Source organism: Ahaetulla prasina, chromosome 2, assembly GCF_028640845.1.
Source record: "Ahaetulla prasina isolate Xishuangbanna chromosome 2, ASM2864084v1, whole genome shotgun sequence".
Taxonomy (NCBI): domain Eukaryota; kingdom Metazoa; phylum Chordata; class Lepidosauria; order Squamata; family Colubridae; genus Ahaetulla; species Ahaetulla prasina.
Window position 1 is genome coordinate 135,199,615 of NC_080540.1, and position 22,929 is coordinate 135,222,543.

The 22,929-nt window shown below is 39.9% G+C and overlaps 1 protein-coding gene across 3 annotated transcripts in view; it reads right to left on the bottom strand.

Moving 5' to 3' along the window:
- CYTH1 (cytohesin 1) overlaps positions 1-22,929 on the bottom strand; it is a 77,614-nt gene that overhangs the window by 14,658 nt on the left and 40,027 nt on the right. For 2 of the 3 annotated variants that reach the window (XM_058172840.1, XM_058172841.1), the window contains exons 2-9: positions 9,563-9,645; positions 7,857-7,921; positions 7,054-7,120; positions 6,145-6,263; positions 4,832-4,912; positions 3,250-3,362; positions 1,421-1,569; positions 994-1,106 (exon numbers count right to left, since the gene is read on the bottom strand). In XM_058172840.1, coding sequence (XP_058028823.1) covers positions 994-1,106; positions 1,421-1,569; positions 3,250-3,362; positions 4,832-4,912; positions 6,145-6,263; positions 7,054-7,120; positions 7,857-7,921; positions 9,563-9,645 — 790 coding nt within the window. Of the gene's footprint in view, positions 1-993; positions 1,107-1,420; positions 1,570-3,249; positions 3,363-4,831; positions 4,913-6,144; positions 6,264-7,053; positions 7,121-7,856; positions 7,922-9,562; positions 9,646-22,929 lie in introns of those variants that run through there. The other variant, XM_058172839.1, reaches the window with a different exon arrangement.

Consider the following 22,929-nt stretch of genomic DNA (forward strand, 5'->3'; position numbering starts at 1 on the left):
AGGTTCCATAATAGCATTAGCAAACCTATATTAGTCCTGTTATAAAACAAGATATATCGTGATCCTTGGTCATTTTTTACATGCCTTGATTGAAAGAAACAGAAGAAGAGGGATAGAAAAAGTGGGGACTTAGAATCAGATCTTATTTTGGACATCAAACCAAGATGAGTGTATGTCTTCTCTCTGGCTCAAAGCAAAGTATGAAAAGTTACGTATGTAGAATAATTTCATTAATTTAATTCAGTTCAGATTCAGCAATTACAAGTTTGACTATTTTAAGAGATTTCCATTTTCAGATTTGATTTTCAGATTTCAGGTGATTTAATATTCCTACAAGAGAGGGAAAAAACCAAAAACTAGGCAACCACCCGTTCTTTAAAGAAGCCCTTTAAAGCCCTTAAAGAAAACTTTTAGAGCCAAATCCTGGCAATTGAAAAAAACAGCTTTGAGTAAACATGAAGCCAAGAGCTGCACAAGGAGAGCTAGTGAATGCATCCTAGTTGACCTGTTAACACTGTCAGTGAGCGCAGAGCTGCTATGCGTGAAGTGATGCCAGAGACTAGTCTGAAAAATGAGAGTGAGACGCAAGGGACCATAGGTAAGTCTTCAGCTTCTCTGTAGGCTGCTGTAGGTGCACATTTTGGAACGAGATTCACCTGCCATTCCTGGGACCCAAGTAACCTGCCTTTTTTCTTCCTAAGTACATTCCTTTGCCCAATTTTGGTAAGAATTGGTTGGCCAAGCCAACTTATGAGGGCCATAGGAAGTTACTGAGCACTGCAACCAAGACCCTCCTCACTGGGTACGCTGTTCAAGAAAAAATAATGAGAAGCTTTCAGGTTGTATAGCTGGTCCTTTGTGCTGGACTGTGGCCACCGAGCCCCATGCAAAGAGACTCCTGCTGAGCTCCATGCTCCCTGCAGCCCATGCCACACCATCAGCAGCCCTGCTCCTTGTTGGTCAGGCCTTGCCTCGTGCAGACACACACACTCACCAAGCTTCAGAAGCCAGCCTTCACGGTCCGGATTAAAGAAGGTATGCGTCAAGTCATTGCCATCATCCTCGGGAATTTTGAAGGGCTCATTTTTTATGCTCTCATAGAGATTCTGGTGTGAGGGAGGAGAAACATGTGGTGGATCACTTCCACGGAAAGGTTCTGCACCACCTTTTCAATATTGCACTAATGCAGTTTCTACTTCCCAAGAACATGACTGAGTTTTGGAAGCTCAGTTATTTGAGCGGGAGATACTGGGAAGACCAAGGTAGGCTCAACCCTGACCTATTCCTGGGTCCTTGGTGAGCCTGCCAGGCAGATAGACAGACAGAAGGGCCTCTGTTCCAGTGATTCACCACCCCCACCGAGTTCTCCATTATGGCCTATTCACAGAATTCCACTCTGTTCTCTTCCCACAAAACTCACCCTGAGCAATTCCTCAGGTAGGTCCCCGCCATCATTGATGCCACGGTTCATAGCGATGAAGCGCTCCACAGTGGGCTTGTCCTTCACGTTGGGATTATGCAAACTGGTATTCAGCATGATTATGGCAAAGGAAAGCACATAACAGGTATCTGGGACCGAAAGAAAAGAGAACAGGGGATTCAAGTCAATTTGGGAACATAGTTCAGGTTATACAGTATCAAAGCATAAGATCAAATCCAAATTAGAGCCTAGAGGTAGCCTTCGACTTATGACCACAATTGGGGGCTAGAATTTCCATTGCTAAGCAAGTCAGTTGTTAAGTGATTCACACCCAATTTTACAACCTTTCTTGTCGTGGTTAAGTGATTAATCTGCATTACATGATTGTTAAGCAAATCTGACTTCCCCCATTGGTGTTGCTTGTCAGAAACCAGCTGAGAAGACTGTAAATGACAATCATGTGACCCCGGGATACCGCAGCCCATTGCCAAGTACCCTGGTTTTGATTACGTGACCATGGGGATGCTGCAATGGTTGTAAATGGACATGCTTGTAACTCACTTTTTTCAGTGCTGTTGCAACTTCCAATTGACATTAAAGAAATGGTTGTAAGTTGAGCACTACTTGAGGAGCCGAAGTTGACCTTTAAAATCTTCTGAAACTCTAAGCCAATTGGGTCACTTTACCTGAAATACTGCTTGCTACCATATTTATTTATTTATATCCTGCATTTAATATTTTAATAAATAACTCAAGGTAGTGAACGTATATAATATTCCTTCCTCCTCCTATTTTTTCCACAACAACCCTGTGAAGTGGGTTGGGCTGAGAGAGTGTGTGACTGGCCCAAATACTCATCTGGCTTTCACAGCTAAGGTGGGGCTAGAAAGGTGTCCTAGGATCTAGTCTGGTGCCTTCACCATTAGACTAAACTGGCTCCCACATAAGACTTACTCATTTCTTCAAAGGCTGTGTGTGCCCACAGAATAAACAAATAGCTAGTAAGGGAGAGGGCTGTTGAGTAATGTCATGCTTAAGAAATAGCTTTCCCAGAAATAAGCATGAGTACCATCTTTATGGTCCTTCTAGTGGCAATGAAGACTGGGGAGGTAGTGGTGGTGCCCATCTCCTTTTAAATAATTCAGCTAAGATATGTTTTTACTTGACATCAAGGGTTTTTTTCACTTTGTCTACATCATTGTTTTTTATTATAATTCCATGCTTAATTTTTGTATTTATTACATTTGCTGTCCATCTGACCACAATGTAACTCCATTGCTGAGTTGTTATAAATTACTCTTAAGATCCTTTGTTATGCGATAGCATGCCAGCAAAAACATCAACAGCAAACTAAGAAGGTTAACTGAGAGCCCTATGTTTCAAATTCTGGAATTCCTGGATCATTCACAAGTATTGCTACTACTTTTTTTTTTAAGGAGGGGAGCATTATTCCCCCATTTCAGTTAAAACAGAAACAAAGGATGAGAACATTTTTAGTTCTTTGGTTCCATCTTCATTCATTTCAGTGTTCAGTCTTTTCCACCTTCATCAATGAACTTGGAAGGTTTGTTCAGCACTGTAAACTAGAAGGCCGTTTTTTCTGGAAATCTTATTGGTTAATTTAACTTTGCACATACTCCACAACTTAAAGTGACAATTAACAAAATAATAGAATAACAGAGTTGGAAGGGACCTTGGAGGTCTTCTAGTCCAACTCCTTAGTCAAACAGGAAACCCTATACCATTGCAGAAAAAAGGTTGTCCAATCTCATCTTAAAAACCTCCAACGTTGGCGCACCCACAATTTCTGGAGGTGGTTGTTCACTTACCTGTTGACTGGAACACGCCAGGATTGCATTGACAGTACCGTTGTGCAAATGCTTCCATCATTCGGTCAATTTTTTGCGCTTCACCTGGCAACCGAAAGCTCCAAAGGAATTGCCTGTGAAGAAAATGAAAATTAAGCCCATGTCCATTTGTGTGCCGTACAGTTGTGAGGAAAGATATACCACAAATAACATTCCGTGCATCTTTCCCCTGGCAAATTGTTGGAAACACAACTCTTAGAATTTCTTGCCTACATAAGCAACCAGCTGGGAATTCCTACAAACCCAGCATATCTGATTGAGGCTAGCTTGACAAAGAAAGTGTTGTGAAAAATAAGGCTGGTTCAAGGCAGGAATGCTTCAGAATTGTCAACAAAGCATTGGCATACTTCTGGTAAGATCAGAAAAACCTGTTTTGAGGCTGAAATAGGATTCAAAACTTTTTCCACACCTCTACCCACCTCTATCCACACCTCTACATCAGGAACAGAGCAGATCTGGACTTTCAAGTGCTACCAGACCCTCAGTAACTCCCATAGCCCAGCCAACATGCCGTATAATCATGGATTCTGATTTGTGTGTGTGTGCCTTTGAATTAGTTTTTCGGTCATTGTGATGTGGTTTGCCATTCCCTCAGTTTTAGGATTAGGAGTGTCAGGAGTAAGCAACAGATCCATTAGTGAAGGGTTCAAGTCAGCAACTTTATTGTGTTCTACCTATAATACTAGAATCTCTCCAGACTAATTGCCTTCTTCTTGGGAATAGTCAGATAAGGTTCCATGAAACTTAGGATGGTGAGTCAAGCTTATGCCTCTTGCGGCTATGCAAGGACCCAAGGCTAGTTCCCCACCTGACCCCTCCTTCCTGCCTGGCTGGGAGTTTCCCAACATTGAGAGATTGTCAGGCTCCAAATCACATAGTTGGCCTTATGGCTAAGGTAGGTCTAGAACTCATGGTCTCCCAGCCTCTAGCCTGGTGCCTTTAACCACAACACCAAACTGGCTCTCTACAGTCATAGAAAATGCTAGTTAATCTAGTTAATCCAAAATCATGAGAAAGAAAACACGATCTACAGCTACAGGTTTACGGGACCGCCTGCTGCTACCGAATACCTCTCACCGACCCGTGCGCTCTCACAGAGAGGGACTCCTCAGGGTGCCATCGGCGCGACAGTGTCGTCTGGCGACGCCCAGGGGAAGGGCCTTCTCTGTGGGGGCTCCCGCCCTCTGGAACGAACTCCCCCCAGAACTCCGTCAACTTCCGGACCTCCGAACCTTTAAATGAGCTTAAAACTCACTTATTCATCTGCGCTGGACTGGGTTAGTTTTAAATTTATGGGTTTTTAATGGGTTTTTATCCTAAATTTTTAATCTTGGCCAATTTAATAAGTTTTTTAATTGTATTTTAATCGTATTTATATTGTATTATTGTGTATTTTTTATCTGGCTGTGAACCGCCCTGAGTCCTTCGGGAGAAGGGCGGTATAAAAATTTAAATAATAAATAAATAATAAATAAATAAATACACCTACAGATGCATAGACATGCATCTGTCTAATATTATAATCTTTTCCTCTGTCACTCACCGCAGTGCCTGTACAAGGTTGAGATCTGTAAACTCGTGCAGCTCCACAAAAGAATGTAATACTTGGATATTGAACTCATCTCTGAGGGAAGGAAACAGAATACATTGAAATTCTGGACCGAGCAATTTATTGTTATAGATTACATCACATACAGGTGACAGAGCTTGACTATAGGTAAGGTCTGTGTTTGCGCCTCCTGCCTAATAATTATATGCTGAATCCATATAGTTTAGAGTTACTACTCTGATGGTCCCTGAATCAGAAGGATCTTCCTATTTCCTCCTTTCTGAGTACAGACTATACATAGGTAGTCAGTCCTCAATTTACAACTACAACTGAGCCCAAAATTTCTGTTGCTGAGGCAGTTGTTAAGTGAGTTTTGCCCCATTTTATGAACTTTGCCACAGCTGTTAAGTGAATCACTTCAGTTGCTAAGTTAGTAACATGGTTGTAAACTGAACCTGGCTTTCCCATTGACTTTCCTTGTCAGAAGGTTGCAAAAGAGGAACATGTGACCCCGGGATCCTGCAACTGCATATAATTTTGAGCCAGTTGCTAGGCGGCTGAATTTTGATCACATAACCACGGAGATACAGCAATGGCTGTAAGTGTGAAAAACACTCATAAGTCACTTTTTTCAATGTGGTTTTTTTTTGTATAATTTTTTTTATTTTTTTCCTTTAAGACAAAACACATAAATACAGAAACATTTTCAATCCAATTATTGTGTGTCGGTGGGGTGGTTACATATCTCTTGCGCACCTTCAATTTAAACATATCCTTAACTTATCTAAAGTTATGTTATCTCCATCTAGTATCTAGACTTTTGATTAACCAATGGCTATAGCCTTTATTTCTCTCATTCCATATGCATATCCACTAGTAAATATTTTATCTGGTAACATCATTCATTCTATCATTCTAAACTGTTCAATTTAATGTTTCCATTAATAATACTCTTTCTCTAATCTTTACTAACATAACTTTCCTTCTAGCCATTGATAAAATATGTCCCATATCTTACAATATTGCTTTTCTTCCTGTTCTCTTATTTCAAATGTCAATTTACTGATTTCAGCACATTCCATTATTTTCCTAATACTTTCATTTTGAAAAGGTATTTTCTTGCTTTTTAACTTTTTTCAATATTGATGTAACGTCACACAATCACTAAAAAAATGATTGTATCTAAAGGATTACCCGTACTCTACTACTGAGTTTGGTCCTTTTTCTAACATTAAGAAGAACAGTGTATGAAGATTAACATACATTCCATTTACTAAGAGGATTAACTAATTAACTAAGTTAATTACCTTTCACCCAGGTAGTCACCAATAGCAGTCTTGTTGAGTCCTTCCCCCTTGTAGAGAAACTGGGCAATGTCCTCACAGGTATTCTTCAAAAGGTCATTCTCTATGAGGAACTGAATCCCCTGCATGTCCAGGGAAGAAGAAGAAAAAAAGAAGCCCTTCAAACATTTGCTGTGCGAGGACATAGAAATAAGAGCTTGTAATGTCTGCCATGCTATTCCACATGAATTTCAAATTATCCTAATTGATTACATCTATTTCAAGCACAAGGGACTGCAGGGAGTTGGAAGTTGCAATCAATATAAACAATAACTTGCTTAAAACTCACTTGATGAATTCTGCAGCTGCAGTTAGTTTGAAATTATTTCTTGACACATGATTTAGCCCAAATTCCACACTTTCTCCATGATCATGAGAAGACCTAACTAACTGAAACCCCAGCTATGTTGGGGTTGTGTTAAGTCAGGGCTGTCAAACTCACGGCCCATGGGCCAGATGTGTCACACGCTGACCATACACACACACCCGGTTTAGTGGGGGAAAGGGGGGGGGAATCCCGATATGTCACGTGACGCCGCCATGACGAAGCGAGTTTGACACCCCTGTGTTAAGCTGTCTTAAGATGAGTTCTGCTTTTAAGAAACAGTTTCACCCTTACGTTTTCCTGGATGGAGAAGGGAAATTGCAGACCTTATTGTTTATTTCCAAAGAATCTTTGAAGGGAAGAATTGTTCTGAGGGGTTTAGCAGATAATTTGGGAAAAGAGGGAAAAATAGAGACAAATACCAATATAAGTAAGGCCCAAACTGATAGCAGCCAATTTGGGATCACAGCCTTTAATCCTGTTGATAACGCAAGATTTTTGCCTGATGCATAGTTGCTATTACCACATCAAGGAAGCAGTAGATTTACCTTCTTAGGATCCATGTTAAATTTCTTCCTCCCCATTGCCACCTGCTTGTTTCTCTGCATGTTTTTCCTAGGTAACACAAAAAGATTGCTCAGTCTCCTTTGCTACAAACCAGTCTGTAGACTCTACTTCTGTAATCATCTCTGCTTGCAATACAGTTAATTTTTTCCTCCATCTTGCATTCTAACTGAAACCTTAACAAACACATTCTCATACCATGCTGTTCAATACTTGATACTGTGACTCTAATGCCCCTGAAAGGCCTTAAGACCCAACCTAAAATCTCTAAACACAAGCAAACTCCTACACTCTCAAACATATTAGGGAATCTGGGTAGCAAGATTAATTTCTCAGAAAACTGAAGTCAGCAAAACTCTCGGTAATATGTCGTCACTGAATATTTTCATGAGAAAATCTCCAAAAAATGTTGATTGTTTAAAACATAAAAACTAGTGTGCTGCATATATAGAATGGCATGTTTGTTATTTGGATTAAAAATCTGTCACCGAATTGCTAGAAAATGGAATGTAAGCAATTCAGTAGGCAAGGCACTTTTGGTTTTATTTATGAAGGATTTCTTGTATTGTTCTAATTGATTGCTATTAGTCACCCAAGTTCTTATGTAAGATAGGGCAGCCATTTAAAATTTCTAAATAACAATCCTGAATACCCACTAACATCAGAATTTATTTTCAACAGATTAGAGATTTTGGTAGAGTGGATTACTTCTTTCTTTCCAATATTCATTCCAAAAATAGTGAAATGCCACCAAATTTCATCTTCCCACTTCTCCATCAGGACTCACCTCTCTTCTGTGGAGCCCAGATTCTCAATCTCATTTGTGACCTCTGCTATCTCATCTTTCAGACGCTATATAGAAAAACAAGGGGGAAAGTCATGGAATAAGTAATGAAGTGATGCTTTTGATCAACTTGAAGCAGGGAGGAAGTTACGTTTATTTTTAACCTCAGAATGGAGAGCAACCTTTATTATTATACCAGCTTTGGCTGAACTCTTTTTTTTTAATACCAGCTTCACTTTTTCAAATTTCTAATTCAGATTTGGAGGGGCAAGGGAAGAGAAGAAAAGGCACACTTGCAGAATATAGAAAAGAATAACCAAATTCATGCTACTGCTAAAAGTCAAAAGTATAAGTAAGCTGAGATTTAGAAGCATCCAATATCCCAATTGCAGCTACCGAACTATCTGACCTCTGTGGCTCCTTTAAAACCAAGGGACATTGTTGCTTCACTGCCCATCTTCTGCAGCCAAAGCTTAGGCCAGGCTGGCCAAAATGAAGCAAGTCTCTCTGTCTTGGCTCTGAGACCAACTAAACCACCAGCATGCTGGCCTCTCAGCAGAATCCTCGGGGCTAACACAATTACTGGGCTAATCCCATTAGCAAGTGTCCGGCACATGGCAGTGATTAGCCTCTGCTGCTGTTTTATTTATTGCTGATGGGCTTGATGAGCATCCGTACCAAGCAAAGCTCCAAGGAGTAAGTTGCTGCAGGGAACAGGCAGCCCCTGCCAGAGCCAAAGGCAGATCTATCTGACTAATAGATAATGCAATGAGTGGCAGGGGATGCAATAAAGCCACCTTTGAAAATGTACAATTTATTGAGCGAAAAATGCAAATTTTTAAAAAAATGGCCCTATCTTGGTCTGATAGGGAAGATGAGAAAGCTGAAGGACTGGGGACAGGAGTGAAGGGAGATAATATAATCAGATAATTCAACATCCTCCTCACTTCTTTGACAGATTCCACAGGCCAGAAAGTTGGTGTCTATTGGGGAGAGGGGGGAATAATTTGGGAGCTGTGCTGTGCAATTGGATCTCCTGGCCATTTTGCACCTCACTCTCCTCAGTGTTCAGAGTCATGGCTGCCCACTCATCTGCAATATTACAGCTCAAGACCTTCACTGTAAAAACTCTCAGGACCACCCAGAGACAAAATCCTCTGGGAAATTGAAATCACCAATTTTTAAATTTTTAAAAACTTACCCAAAGATAGAATCCCTCGCTCTCAGCTACAATGTCCAAGAGTCAGGCTATAGTTACTCAGAGTCAAGGTAAAGAAAGAGGCATGGGAAGGGAAACCTGCACATATTTAAATTTAGCTTATCTTAGCACTAACAGCAAAGCAAACAATTAAGTCCCAAAGGGAATAAGGATGAGACGCCAGAACAAAAGTGCCAGGGATTCAGAGTGAGAGAGCTGTATCCCAAAACAGGGATTAACTCATCTTGGAAGAGGAATGTAAACATGTTTTAAAAAAAGTGTTACCTTATGTTAGAAATGGGGCACACTAAAACCTATTAATTTGACATTGCTTAATCTCTTCTGCAGAAAGCTGTTTATGTGCAGCCAAACTATTACCACTCTTCATATTATTTTGATTGTCAGCAATTCTTAAAGATTTCAGGCAGGTGCTCCAGAGACACGGACTTTAACCCAAGCTATGGCCTACCTGAATTGAACTTCTACTCCCCTGCCCTTTCCACACACACACCTGTATGTCTGCCAGCAGTTCCTGTTTCCGCCGACGGATGTTCTCCAATTCTTGACACTCCTCAGGGGTCAGGTCGCTTGGTACTGCAAGGTGAAACAAGGAGTTATGCTCTAGGTCTGCAGTTGGTTTGCCTAGTCTTATAGGTACCCTCTGTAACTATAAAACGTTCTATGAATTCAGCGGTTGCTTGTGTGAAAATGTAGGGATGTAGAAAAGAAAGGACTGAAAGTACAAAGACTATCAAGAATGCATAAGTGAAGGATGGAGATTGCTCAATATATTTTTTTCACTAGACCAAGGGTAAATGTGTTGTATGTGTGGGGTGTATACACATACTATCACAGAAATGTTCTCCAATGGCCAAGGATACTAAATTCTAGATTAAACATCGGCACCCACAAAACTTCTCTTCTAAAAGACATACACTTAACATTCACTCAGGTTCAGTGAGCACAAATATTACAGTTAGTTTGTTGTCTAATATAGATTTTCTAACATCCCAGGATTGTTGATAGCCTCCCAGAGCAGTGGATCCCAGAGAGGCCGTCAAAAACATAACACCAAAGGGAAAAAGATTCCTAAATACTGTGCATGGAGTTTCCTTACACGAATATTTAATTAATGTAATTTAAAGTAAAAAGAACACACATTTAATTTTTATTCTGGCCCCATTCCTTCGTTAAGTGGGACCCTCTGAATGCCCCTTGAAAGCCTAAGGTTAGATCTCTGTCCATAAAGGCTGTACATTCTAGATCAGGGGTCTCCAACCTTGGTCCCTTTAAGACTTGTGGACTTCAACTCCCAGAGTTCCTCAGCCAGCTTTGCCAGGGATGTCAGGGACTCTGGGAGTTGAAGTCCACAAGTCTTAAAGGGACCAAGGTTGGAGACCCCTGTTCTAGATCAATGTAATGTCCCAATCTGTTCTTTGAGAAATGACAAGTCCCTGACATTATAGGCAGCACAGCTTTCTATCACCAGATTATGCTATAAAACTTTTGGGTATACAGCATATGTCTTCGTGCACACATTCTAGCCATTTTACTTATCTTTCAGCCTTGAGCTTACAAGTTTCCCAGACACATCTGGCTGGCCCCACTAAATACAAAAAGCTGGACTAGAGAGACTCTTTATCTGATCAAGCAAAAATAATATTTGCTTGATCAGAATGAGAAGTGGATCCTGGACTTACAACACAAAATGCCAAAAATATTTATTGTAAATCTGATTTCTTTCTGCTCAACATACTTCCTTACTGTATTACCTTCTGGGCATAATCTGTTTTTAACAATAAAATAAAGATTCTTAAGACTTAGCACTACAGTATATATTTGCACTTTGGAAGAAATGTTTTAATGTTTCTTTTGGGATGGGGAACAATCTTAACTGTAATTTGATATGCATGGAAAATGTTCTTTGGTTTTACCAGCAAGCAGAATCAAGCTTTCTTAGGCTATGATTTTTCTGCTTCTTGCAAACATAAAATGGCACTATCAGATTGTGCAGATTAGGTTAGAAAAGCCTGCATTAGATCACAAGTTCTAAGTGCACACCTTGAACACAGCACAAATGCTACAAATCTCAGATTTGTAATTCTTGGGACAAGAAGTAGAAGGCATTATTATATTTTCTAAGGGGGGAAAAACATATAAAACCATGTAACGTTCACTGAAAATGTGGAAGTCTCAAAATACATTCAATATTCCTAGGAGAATGACCTGCTCAAGATTCCAAATGAGAATGCATTTTTTCTATAATGCTGTGCAGAATGGATACTTTCACCATTCCACAAAGTGAAGAATTTTATTGCATGAAATTTCTGCCTTTAAGACAAAGCGGTGGCAGAAAAGTTTGTGATCCCTGAGCTATATGCTATTTCTTTTTTTACAAAGCACATGAGCTTTTCTCAGTTCTAACTCTTTTACAAAGCATGTCAGCCTAACATTAGCTTCTGTATCACTCTCTCCTTTCACAAATCTAGATTTATACCAGCAGGTTTAGAAAGCTAACCCCAGGAAGGATGGCCGATGGATCCGTTTAATATAAATCAGGATGTTGGCAATGGGCTGGTATTGCAAATGACCCAAGTCTGCTCCAATTATAAATCATAAATAACATCTGATCCTATTATTCAGAAAAATCCTAGAACAGCTTCAACTTTTCAGAGTGAATTAGGATGTGCAGATGTGCATCAGGTGGTGGTGAATGGCAATCATATGCACACAGCTGTGTCCTATCTTCAGAAACAGCTTCACGAATCCCACTGCAATCTTTTGATAGTTAATCTGGTTGACCCTAGAAGCAATACTAGGGTTATGCACAAGGGCTCTGTGTAGAAAAGCTTTGCATCTACTGGCTTTATGCCCACAGCAAGGACATGTGAAAGAGATAATTTATCTTTCCTATATGCACGAGTCCAGCAAATGGAGGAGGCATGGTGCCTTGGGATTCCTAGGAAAAAAATCAGAACTTTGTTGAGCATCCTATCTATATCAAAGATACCCCATAGAAGAGGCAGAACGTGATAGCTGAAGGAGCCAGTTCATTCCAGAACTCTGACCTACATCTGCACAGTGGCATACACAGATTTTCACATATGCAGCCAGCATCATAAGACAGCCTGCAAATGCCACTAGAAGAGTTCAAGCATACTCTCTTCATTACACATGCAAGATGCCTTGACTGAGGATTTTTGCTGATTAAGTTGGCTTGAAATAAGAGTCAAGATGGAACTCCGAGGTTAATATTAGGATATCAGATGTGGAAGACCAACAGTGGGTACAGCCAATCAGCAAATATGTTGTAGATCTACCTGGCAAAGTGTTTGTAGTATTGCCGGAGGGTGTGTGTGTGATATAGAAAGCAATGGAGACGATGTCCTAATGGAACTACAGATTTCCAATTAGGAGTGGGAAGTCAAATCTCTTTAGTTAAAGCCAATTCAGAGAGCAGAGTTCCTGACACAACAAGGCTTCATTGTGTGTCTGCTGGAACAGAGAAGCCAAACAAGGAAAGCCTCTTTCTTTGCTTTGTAGTTGGACACGAGGATAGCAGCCCAAAGCCAAGCTTCCTGCAGCCACAGAATACAAAGGAGGATGGTCTTAAAGAGGCAGCATCTTCTCTTTCAATCATAAGGGTTAGCCTAGGTAGATTGAGCCTTGATGTTTCGCTTAGAATAGAATAGAATAGAATAGAATAGAATTTTTATTGGCCAAGTGTGATTGGACACACAAGGAATTTGTCTTGGTGCATATGCTCTCAGTGTACATAAAAGAAAAGATACGTTCATCAAGGTACAACATTTACAACACAATTGATGATCAATATATCAATATAAATCATAAGGATTGCCAGCAACAAGTTATAGTCATACAGTCATAAGTGGAAAGAGATTGGTGATGGGAACTATGAAACGATTAATAGTAGTGCAAATTCAGTAAATAGTCTGACAGTGTTGAGGGAATTATTTGTTTAGCAGAGTGATGGCCTTCGGGAAAAAACTGTTCTTGTGTCTAGTTGTTCTGGTGTGCAGTGCTCTATAGCGTTGTTTTGAGGGTAGGAGTTGAAACAGTTTATGTCCAGGATGCGAGGGATCTGCAAATATTTTCACGGCCCTCTTCTTGATTCGTGCAGTATACAGGTCCTCAATGGAAGGCAGGTTGTAATTCATGTAGTTCAGATACTATTATAAGACTGACAGCATTCATTTTCAAAATTGATTGAGAACTTTATAACAGTAAATGAGAAATTATATGAAGTCCCCTCTTCCCTATAACTTTGATCTCATTCCTGGGCATTACATCAGCCTTTTTAATAAAGTTATTAAAGTTTCTCAACTTGTTTGTAAACCCTCAGAAGAAAGGCAAAGTGTCTTTCTAAGAACATGGAAAATATTTTTCATTTTTGTGAAACGAATATTTCTTTTATCTGAGGAGCGTGAAAACAGATTCCACACCTTGCTTCATCTTGTCCTTCTTGGATATCAATGTTTCCCACTGCCAAGCTGTACTACTAAAGAGAGGCGATTATCAAGTCAACAGAGAGGGAAAAGTTCAGGGTCTGCTCTGAAGTTAATAAATGGTTTGCATCACATATAGACGAACACAGAAACATGAAGTTGTGTCCTATAAAAGTAAAGCCAGATGTTTCTGTGGTCCTCTTATTAAAGAGCATAACGGTATAGAACAGGATAAGTGTGCACACATCTGGTTTGTAGTAGTATAAATGCAGCTGTCTCCTACAGATCAAATGGGCAATCCTAGACCAATAACATTACAACCCCAATGTCTCAAAACAGATTTCTTAAAAAGACAAGGTAGAACTTTAAGGAGATGGTATAATCTTGGAGGAGACCTTAGAGCAGAGGTGTCAAACTCAAGGCCCACGGGCCGGAGTGCTTAGACCTGGTCCATGGCGCTGCCCTGGAGTCAGCGAAGGACCTGCCCACAGTGCCTCTGCCAGCAAAAGCAGGCTCCCAAGCTCTGTTTTCACTGGCAGAAGCTGGCAGAAGCCCTTCCCAGCCGAAAACGGAGATTGGGAGTCTGCTTTTGCTGGCAGAGTACTCAGGCCCCCACAGGCGACCCTGACATGAGTGACGTCAAGCTGACCATACCCATCCTGGCCACGCCCCCAACGAGATCAAATACAACCCTGATGCACCCCTCAATGAAATCGAGTTTGACACCCCTGCCTTAGAGTTTATCTTATCCAGTCTGCTACTCAACGCAACAATCCTCTACTAAATGATCTCTGAGAGATCACCATCTGGCCTCTGTTTAATCACCACCAGCAAAAAGGGAATCCACTCTGTCAGGTGGCAGTCAATACAGCACCATTGTTGAACAGTTCTTAATTTTCCCCCAATTCTAACCCAACTCTATAGTATTTCCTATCATTCCCACCTCTAAATATTTTTGGAGCAAGAGAGCAAACCCAAATAAATATGAAATCTGATTTCCCTGTTCTATTCTATACTGACATCTAAACTTGTATGTATGCACACAGCTCTACTAGTCTAGAAACAGCAAATGACTAAATCCTGTATAGATCAGCAAAGTATATACATAAACTTTCCAATCAGTTGATGTTCAGAGAGTGGATTATAGTATTTCTCTTTTTTCAAAACAGCTGCTAATAAAGTAAATTCATGCATTTTTAAAACTATTCGTTCCCTCCCACCCGCTTCCAAACAAATTGCTTATGTGATGGTTAGCCTTATCACCCAATATTGCCTTGGGACTTTAATAAAGGAATCTTTCTACAGATTAAATGCATGTGTGCCTAGTTCAAATGAAAGCATCCTATGGGTACTCTTTCCAGCTTTACTCTGTGCCAATATTAAACCAATAATTTTTACAGAAGTGCAGTCTGCGTCTGCAAGAATGGAGCAATCAAGTTCCCATAGATGACAAAAGCTATACTGAGTGTCCAATCTCAAAGTTTGTCCTCTACGCTGAGTCACATGGGTGATTGTATGAAATGCTACATTTTAAGTTTGAAACAGTTCCAATATAATATAAAAAGTCTGGGGTAGTGGGGGGAGAGTTATTATTCTGGAGTTTGGTGTTCAAAGATAAAGGTAAAAGTTCCCCTCACACATATGTGCTAGTCATTCCCGACTCTAGGGGGCGGTGCTCATCTCAGTTTCAAAGCCGAAGAGCCAGCGCTGTTCGAAGACGTCTCTGTGGTCATGTGGCCGGCATGACTAAATGCCAAAGGCGCATGGAACGCTGTTACCTTCCCACCAAAGGTGGTCCCTATTTTTCTACTTGTATTTTTTACGTGCTTTCAAACTGCTAGGTTGGCAGAAGCTGGGATAAGTAACGGGAGCTCACTCTGTTACATGGCACTAGGGATTCGAACCGCTGAACTGCCGACCTTTCAATCAACAAGCTCAGCCTCTGAGCCACCACGTCCCTGTTCAAAATAGAGGATAAATTCAAAATTCCAATATCTTGCCTATCTTTAGTTGGTTCCAACCTTTGATCCAAAAAAAGGAATTTCCTTTGCTCTTGGTGATATAATGTCCATCATCCCAGAAGTTTAAACTCTTGACTATTGCTTCTTTAGAAAATCTTACACCCGAGTTTCTATCTGTTTACTGGTCAGACTAGCAGTCACAGCCCTTAACTCAGGTATCTACCCCTGTAATTCCAAACCAGTACAATTTGTCCAGAGCACATCCAAGACACAAACTGTATCATTTTTCACTCAGGAACATTAAGGAACACTAAGGCTCATCTAGGTATGGACACTCTACTTGCATCAGGAAAATCTAGTTCCTGAATGCACATTTGACAGAATGATGAACATCTGAGATCAGAAGACAAGAGAGATCATCATAAATAAGCCTGCAAAATCCTCAGAACTACAGCCACATTTACCCTGTTGGCCGCTTTTACCCTGAAATCCTTCAAAGGAGCCATTTCTTCCATCCCAACACTAAGGAAATTATTAGCATAATACCCTCTATGCCCCCCCCAAAAAAGCTATTGGGAAACTAGAGTTACAGACAGTAGGCAGATGTGAAAGCAAAGCCCACCAATGGCAGGACAGAAATATATGTCCCACCAAGCATGCCTATGACAGAAAGAACGAGCACATGGGACTCTCATGAATAAGACACAGACCTAGCACACTACATGTAATTGTGACAGATGGGCCAGCATACAGAAAGGGTGCCAAGCAATAGCAGCTTTTCCTAAAGCAGAGACAATTTCCCATTTGCACACACATGCATACCCTTACCCCAATCAGCTGCCTTGCTTTTTCTGCTTGCTATGGATGCAAGTCCTGTGACACAGCATCAGTGCACTGGTAATCCATGTGCTGGGGGAGCCCAGCCTTGTCAGGGCAAAGGGGTTGTTCCTTTTTGGGCCCTCATTCTATTCCACTGTGCTTCCCGGTCGGCCTTCCAGAGAGACTGATGGCTTTGGGACCACCCACCTGCCACTGCACAGAGCCCAAGCATTAACTCCTGCCTGCCTGAACCGCAGCTAGGACTGTACAAAATGTAGTGGAGCTCTTGGTAAGACAACCTTGCTCTTTCAGAAGCAGTCCCAGCCCTATCCCAGTCTTAAATCAGGAATACAAGCCACTTCTACCAAAACGGCTTCTCTTCTCTGCTGCTTACTAGTTCAATACCAGTAAAATCTTTTCCAGAATGCAGAGAAAGCTGAGCTACATTATTTAGCTTAATAGGAACCTATTCAGTAAACACTACCGCATCTTGTAAGATCTGTTTAAGGCACACACCGCAGAATTCTGTTTTTACCCAAATGGATTGGCAACACTTCCGCGTTGCTATAAAGCCATACGTGAACTTTTGTTCTTCTTGTTAAGCAAGCCCACAGTTGTGATTGTTCTTTTTATTCAAAACTCACATCAGTTTGGCAAATGTTGATTTACCCTCTGTTTTCTGAATGCTCATGGATATGCCCCAGCTGACTGAAGTATCCTTTTTCCTCCTTTACCTTTGACTTCATGCTGTTTGCCCTCTTCCAACATAAAAGATTTTCTTCCTCTGCATGCAGTCTTTTCTGCAACAGACTTTTAAAAACATTTTGGAAAGCTTCCTCTTTTCCTTTCTTGGCTTTTAATTGGCTTAAAAGGAGTCACACGTCAAGAGTCAAGTGATTATTATTTGCTATTGGTATTTGCTATAAATTCTGGTAGTTAAAAAGAGAAGTATTTGTGTGCCATCGCCCCTTTTAGCCAAGTAAGGCATTCATCCACCACAGGATTGTCCTGATTAAGTCCTACATGCTCAATGATACTACATATTCTATGAATTTATCTACTTTTTAGGAAAACTTCATAGACAAGAATCAAAAGGAATATTTATGGCATGTTGGGCTGGGGAGAAATGTAGGAAATAAAGAGGGAAGATCCTTATCTTTGGCATAAGTCGGATAAAACAAAGCAGCACTCCAGTTTAATAGTTTTTAAATGCTTTTTGAACAAGACAGTTTTAATTTTATTAATTTTATTAAATTTCATTTGATTTTAATCAAACTTTACATTTCAATCCTATTTATTTATACCATTGGCCTGTTAATAAGCTATTAAAATGCAATATTGTATAACACTTCTGCGTCTGGCTATTCTAGGCATTCTGTCAATATATTTATTGACTTCTTTGTATAAGGAAAGAAAAAGTCTGAAATCCCGTTCAGTGCTGAAAAATATGTTATGAAACTGATTTGTTTGGAAGTAGATTCCACCAGAGATGAATTTTTGTACTCATTCAGGAAATGTGGTTTAGACCTCATCAAAATTAATTTCAAAAACAGGGATCTGATAACATTGTAGTGCTGACAAATCAGGTGTAAAGAACTTCACACTCCAAAAAGATTCTTATTCTAGGCTGGATGTTTATTGTGTGATTATTTGTTTTTGTTTTTAGTTTCAGTATTCTTAAGCTTTATGAATTAAAGAGAACCTTATATTTTCCTCACATGATTTTCATTATGGGAAAATATCATTAGAAATAAGTATCCAAGTCATATTTTTACTTTGGGTTTCTATTTGCTTAACAGTTTTGAGATATACTTTCTACACCAGCCTTTCTAAATAAACTTTGTAAATTTCAACCCTCTTTATAGCCTGAGTTTTATATATCTTATTCTTTGGCCTTGTTTGATACCCAGATCTAAAGATCCATAATATTCGCTCTAATAGGACAAACCTATACATGATTACTTAAAAGTAACACCCATAGATTTTATAGGGGGTTACTGTGAGATACAGAGGATGGAAACCTAAAAATGAAGCAATGAAATTGCTGAAAATGATTTCTCCTCCTATGTGCCTTAAGTAATCTTCATATGCTGGACATTCAGGAGCTGCTGTCTTCCATTTTGTATGTCATTAGATATGTTTACACACAGATGGCCTGTTCCTGCTTGAGATCTGATTTTTTTTTCTAATCCTAATTGCAGATTCAGGTTCAATACTTCCATACGTTTTTAGTTTTTTACTTCTACCCAAGCCACACAGCAAATAGAGGTTAACCTGGGGATTTAAAATAAAAGAGCTACCATCATCATCTCTTCATAATTTGTGTTTTACTGTATATCTAATAAATCAGGAAATCCCTTGCTTCATTTGCTCGGAGTGAAAGATGACAACAAATGCTTAGATGGCATTTACACTTAATTCAGTGCTTCCTTAATACATCTTGGCTAATACATCCCAGCTGCATCTTCAAAAGCCAGATTCCTTGTCAGGATTAATTTTGTCATGGTAGCTACCGACAAGGCAGAAGACAGCAGTAGTTGCCGCAAGCCAACAATAGGAACCAACCATCAATTTGAATGATCAGTGAACTTTGGGGACATTCTGCATTTTGGCTGCCATACAGAGCCTTCCTACAACATGATAAATCTGTTGAAAAACAATTCATCAGAAAAGCCCCAGTGTGGAAAAGCTGATTTAAACACACTCCATATGATGACCTAAACACACCTGTTCCTTCCTGCAAGTTGTAAGGCTCAAGATTCATCTATGTCGACCTTCTGAACTCAATTAATCCAGGTGAAGGAGCAGCCATCACAGCAAACCTAGATTGGGCATCCTTTAAGCAAAGCATTTGAAAGCCTTCAAAAATCAACTGGAATCTCTTCCTCTTTGCTAAGAGTTTCCTATGGCAGTTAATGTCTAAGACTGGACTCCTCTCAGGTTCATTTCTGATTTGTTACTTGCCCATCAAGTGGTATCTATCATTTCTTCCTGGCATGTATTGCTCCTTTGTGAATCCTTATATGATTCACCAGGGTACCATAATTCTGTATTGCACTGCTTTTCAGGATATGATATGAACAATTTCAGACATTGCCATATAGGGAAGCACTTAGAAGAAACATCCACCCTGTAAGAAAGGCTGATAAAGTGCCACATGGGGAGGTTAAGAGAAAAAAATATGAAGAGGGAATTGGCTTTAGTATGTATTAGTGCAAAGGAAAGACTACTCATATGACTGCTGGTAGGTTTTTTGCTACCAGCATATCCAACGGGTCTTAAATGCTTAGAGCAAAGGAGGAAAATTTCACAAGGAAAAGGGAAAGGCAAAATAAGAGATGAGTACATCTACAATCAAGGCTGCTTAGCCATATGATGTGGCGTATGAGATGTAGCTATTTCTTTCCTTCAAAATATTTCCTCTACTTGACACTTTGAGAGGCGGTTTGGTTAATAGTTAAGGCACCAAGCTAGAAATTGGGAGTCTGAGTTCCAGTCTTGCCTTAAGGACAAAGCCAACCAGGTGATCTTAAGCCAATCAATCTCTTCAGCTCTAGGAAGAAGGCAATGGCAAATCATTTCTGAAAAACCTTGCCAAGAAAACTGCAGGGACTTGTCCAAGTGGTCACCAAGAATCAACACTGACTCAAAGGCATAAATAAAAAAAAAAAATTTGAAAGTTTTTCAAGCAGTTGATTTATATGACTGATCAGTCCAAAAAATATAATCAAGTCTTAACCATAATTAGCATTTCCTTATTTATGTCTGCCTCCCCTTTCCTGTTTTCTTTAAATCAAATTATAGATTGTGTATTTCATCCTGGTTCTTTTCTTGTATTCTGTAAAGCAAGCATGCATGTTCATAGCATTCTTACCAATGTATAGTAATATACTGTGTACATGCACTGTCAACTCTCCTAACCAACACACTTAGCTATAAACAAGATGAGGTGTTGCACCACTCAGATGAGAGGAAAGAACTGTTCTACAACAAGACATCTACACATTAAGTTTTAAAAACCCAGACAGTAGCAGTAATTGAAGTTTAGAAAGCAATGGGGAAGATAAATTCCAGATTTACTCACCTTCCTGTGTATGTGTGTGAGGCATATTAGCTCAGTAGATAGCCTAATTATGAAATCATTTGGTGCTTGAAGCAGCAGCAGAGCTCCTGACAATATTTGTTTCTCCCTATCCCTTTTTGAGGGAACTTGGGTCCCTCAAAAGAATTGCTTTTGACATGAGATCACAATATTTACAGTAAATATTCTCATATCACAACTGCAGACAAAGGCAGAGCGGCGGGACAAAAAAAACTTGTTTGTATATTACATCACTCACACCCAATATTCATTGCAAGAACCAAGGCATGTAACTTCCTTAAATCTGAGTTATCTTCCTTGCAAAATTTAGAGATGATGTGAGAAATGCAGGCCACAAGCCATGGAAACAAGCTCATCAAACAGTCCCAAGAGACACATTTGCTATGTCAATGGTCTGACTTCAAAGCACATCTTTGGTGGAGGTTCTACATCCAGATTTGTTATCAAACTCATTAAATTACAGTGGGGTTGATATACTTACGATGTTCGAGGAGCAGAGCACGTAACACATTTTTTTTCTAGAGAGTGGGACAATCTTTATCTTCTGCCAGTACATTTGTTCACAAGCCAATTTATTCATTAACAATTCTCACACAATTCTCCTGATGCAACTGGCATCAGAAAGAGGAAAGGGGAGGAAGGATAATTTATTCAAGAGTGGAGGAGGGTGTTATGTACACTAAACACCATGATACATATCAAATTCTAGCACATTGTAAGAAAAATGCTTCATTTTCCTCTTGGCTTTCAGTGTTGATAAATGGCTGACAGATTCCACCCAAAGAAACCCCATTACTGGAAAGGGAAATTTAGTTTCCTCTCCCTGTTGTTTATTATCATTCAGCCCTCGATCCTCAGTTTTATAATATGTTACTCCCATATCATCACAAGACCTCAGCTATTCATTTATCTGTTACTGATAGAGATAAAGGGAGAGCGTTGGAGAGAAAAAGAGGAACAGGTCTTGCCCACTATCTCTTTGATGTCTATGGAGATTCTCAGTCATCCAGATCAGAGTTGTCTCTAAGGTGCTTTTTTCCTGAGGCAACTGGACTTTCTGGGTTTTTTTAATATCACTTTGATGCAACAGAATATTCCAGCTACGAAGGAGTCAATACTATACTTGGAAGCAAGAATACTGTACTGTCCCCTATGTCATAGGGAGTGTTCAGATGGATTCATGGCAATGCATGTGGGCATCCCTGCCCCAAATTCTCCTAAAAAATCACACTGCCACACGCCTACGACTCACTTGCCTGTTGGGCCAGGGAAAATATGGGTTTGTAGAAGCAACTATTCTTGGGGGTGGAAATGGGGGCAAGGATAGAACTACAGCTAATCCTCAATTTATGAGTACAATTGGGACTGGGATTTTAGCTATAAATCAGTGTGGTCATAAGTCAAGTCCTCATGAGATTTCCTGTGGCTCCGCTGGTCGTTGAGGACGGTATTTTTAGACCGCCAGCCCTGGATCGCATAGAGCCGCTAAGGCAGTGAAAATCAGCTGTCTAGCGGCTTGGAAACCTTTCCCTCGGATGAAGAAGGAAAGGTGAGTGATCGGGTGGAGGTAGAGCTGCCCCAAAAGCACAAGGAATGATCCTGGAGGCTTGAAGGGGAGAGCTCCCTTGGGAACCCGAAGAGCTCCGGATCCAGGACACCTCTGTCTTTTTTGGCAGAGCAAAACACCGCGACCCATCTGCGATCAATATTGAGTTTAAATGGATTTTTGACTTAACCAGACAGGGCAATGTCAGGAGGCAAGGTAGACCTCAACCCCGTGTGTGGATCCCGTTTGAGAAGAAAGGAAATGGCGTATGAGTATAATGGGCATGAAAGTGAAAGTTAAAGAGGTGTTTATTAACACAGTTTATAACTTTGCTTAAACTTGCTGGATTTATGCTTATATGAAGAAACTATAAAGTGAAAGCTGGAAGGATTATGCAACTGACCTAATTTATCTTAAATACTGTGTTTATGGAAAGACTTTGACTTTGTTTCAAATTATAAAATTAAAGTAAGATGGCTTCTGTACAAATACAGCCTGCTGTTTTCAAGGAAGTTGGAGCGCCGTTAGTTCAACTATATGAATTACAAAAGGAGCTGAAGGACTTTCTGAAGGCTCAAATTTCTGTTTGGGATAAAAAAATTAAGGAAATTGAGGAGAAAATATTGAAAATTGAAGACTTTGTTGCAGCTGAGGATGAAGAGATAAGAGAAGAAGTGCTGGCAGCATTTAAGACTCTGGTTGAATACAAAAAACAATTGAGTGAAAAAGTGGAAGAGATGGATCAAGTTAATTCGAACTTAAAAAACAAAATAGAGGAGTTTCAAACCAAGGCAGAGAATATAAAGCAGTTGGATTATAGAGTTGAAGAAATTAATCAAGTTAATTTGGACTTAAAAAATAAAATAGAGGTGCTCCAGATCAACTGGAGAGAGCAGAAGAAGAGCGGGTTCTATTGCAATACAGAGTTATGGAATTTGCATTGAGAGTAAGAGGTTTGAAAGAAAATAAACGAGAGGACTTAAA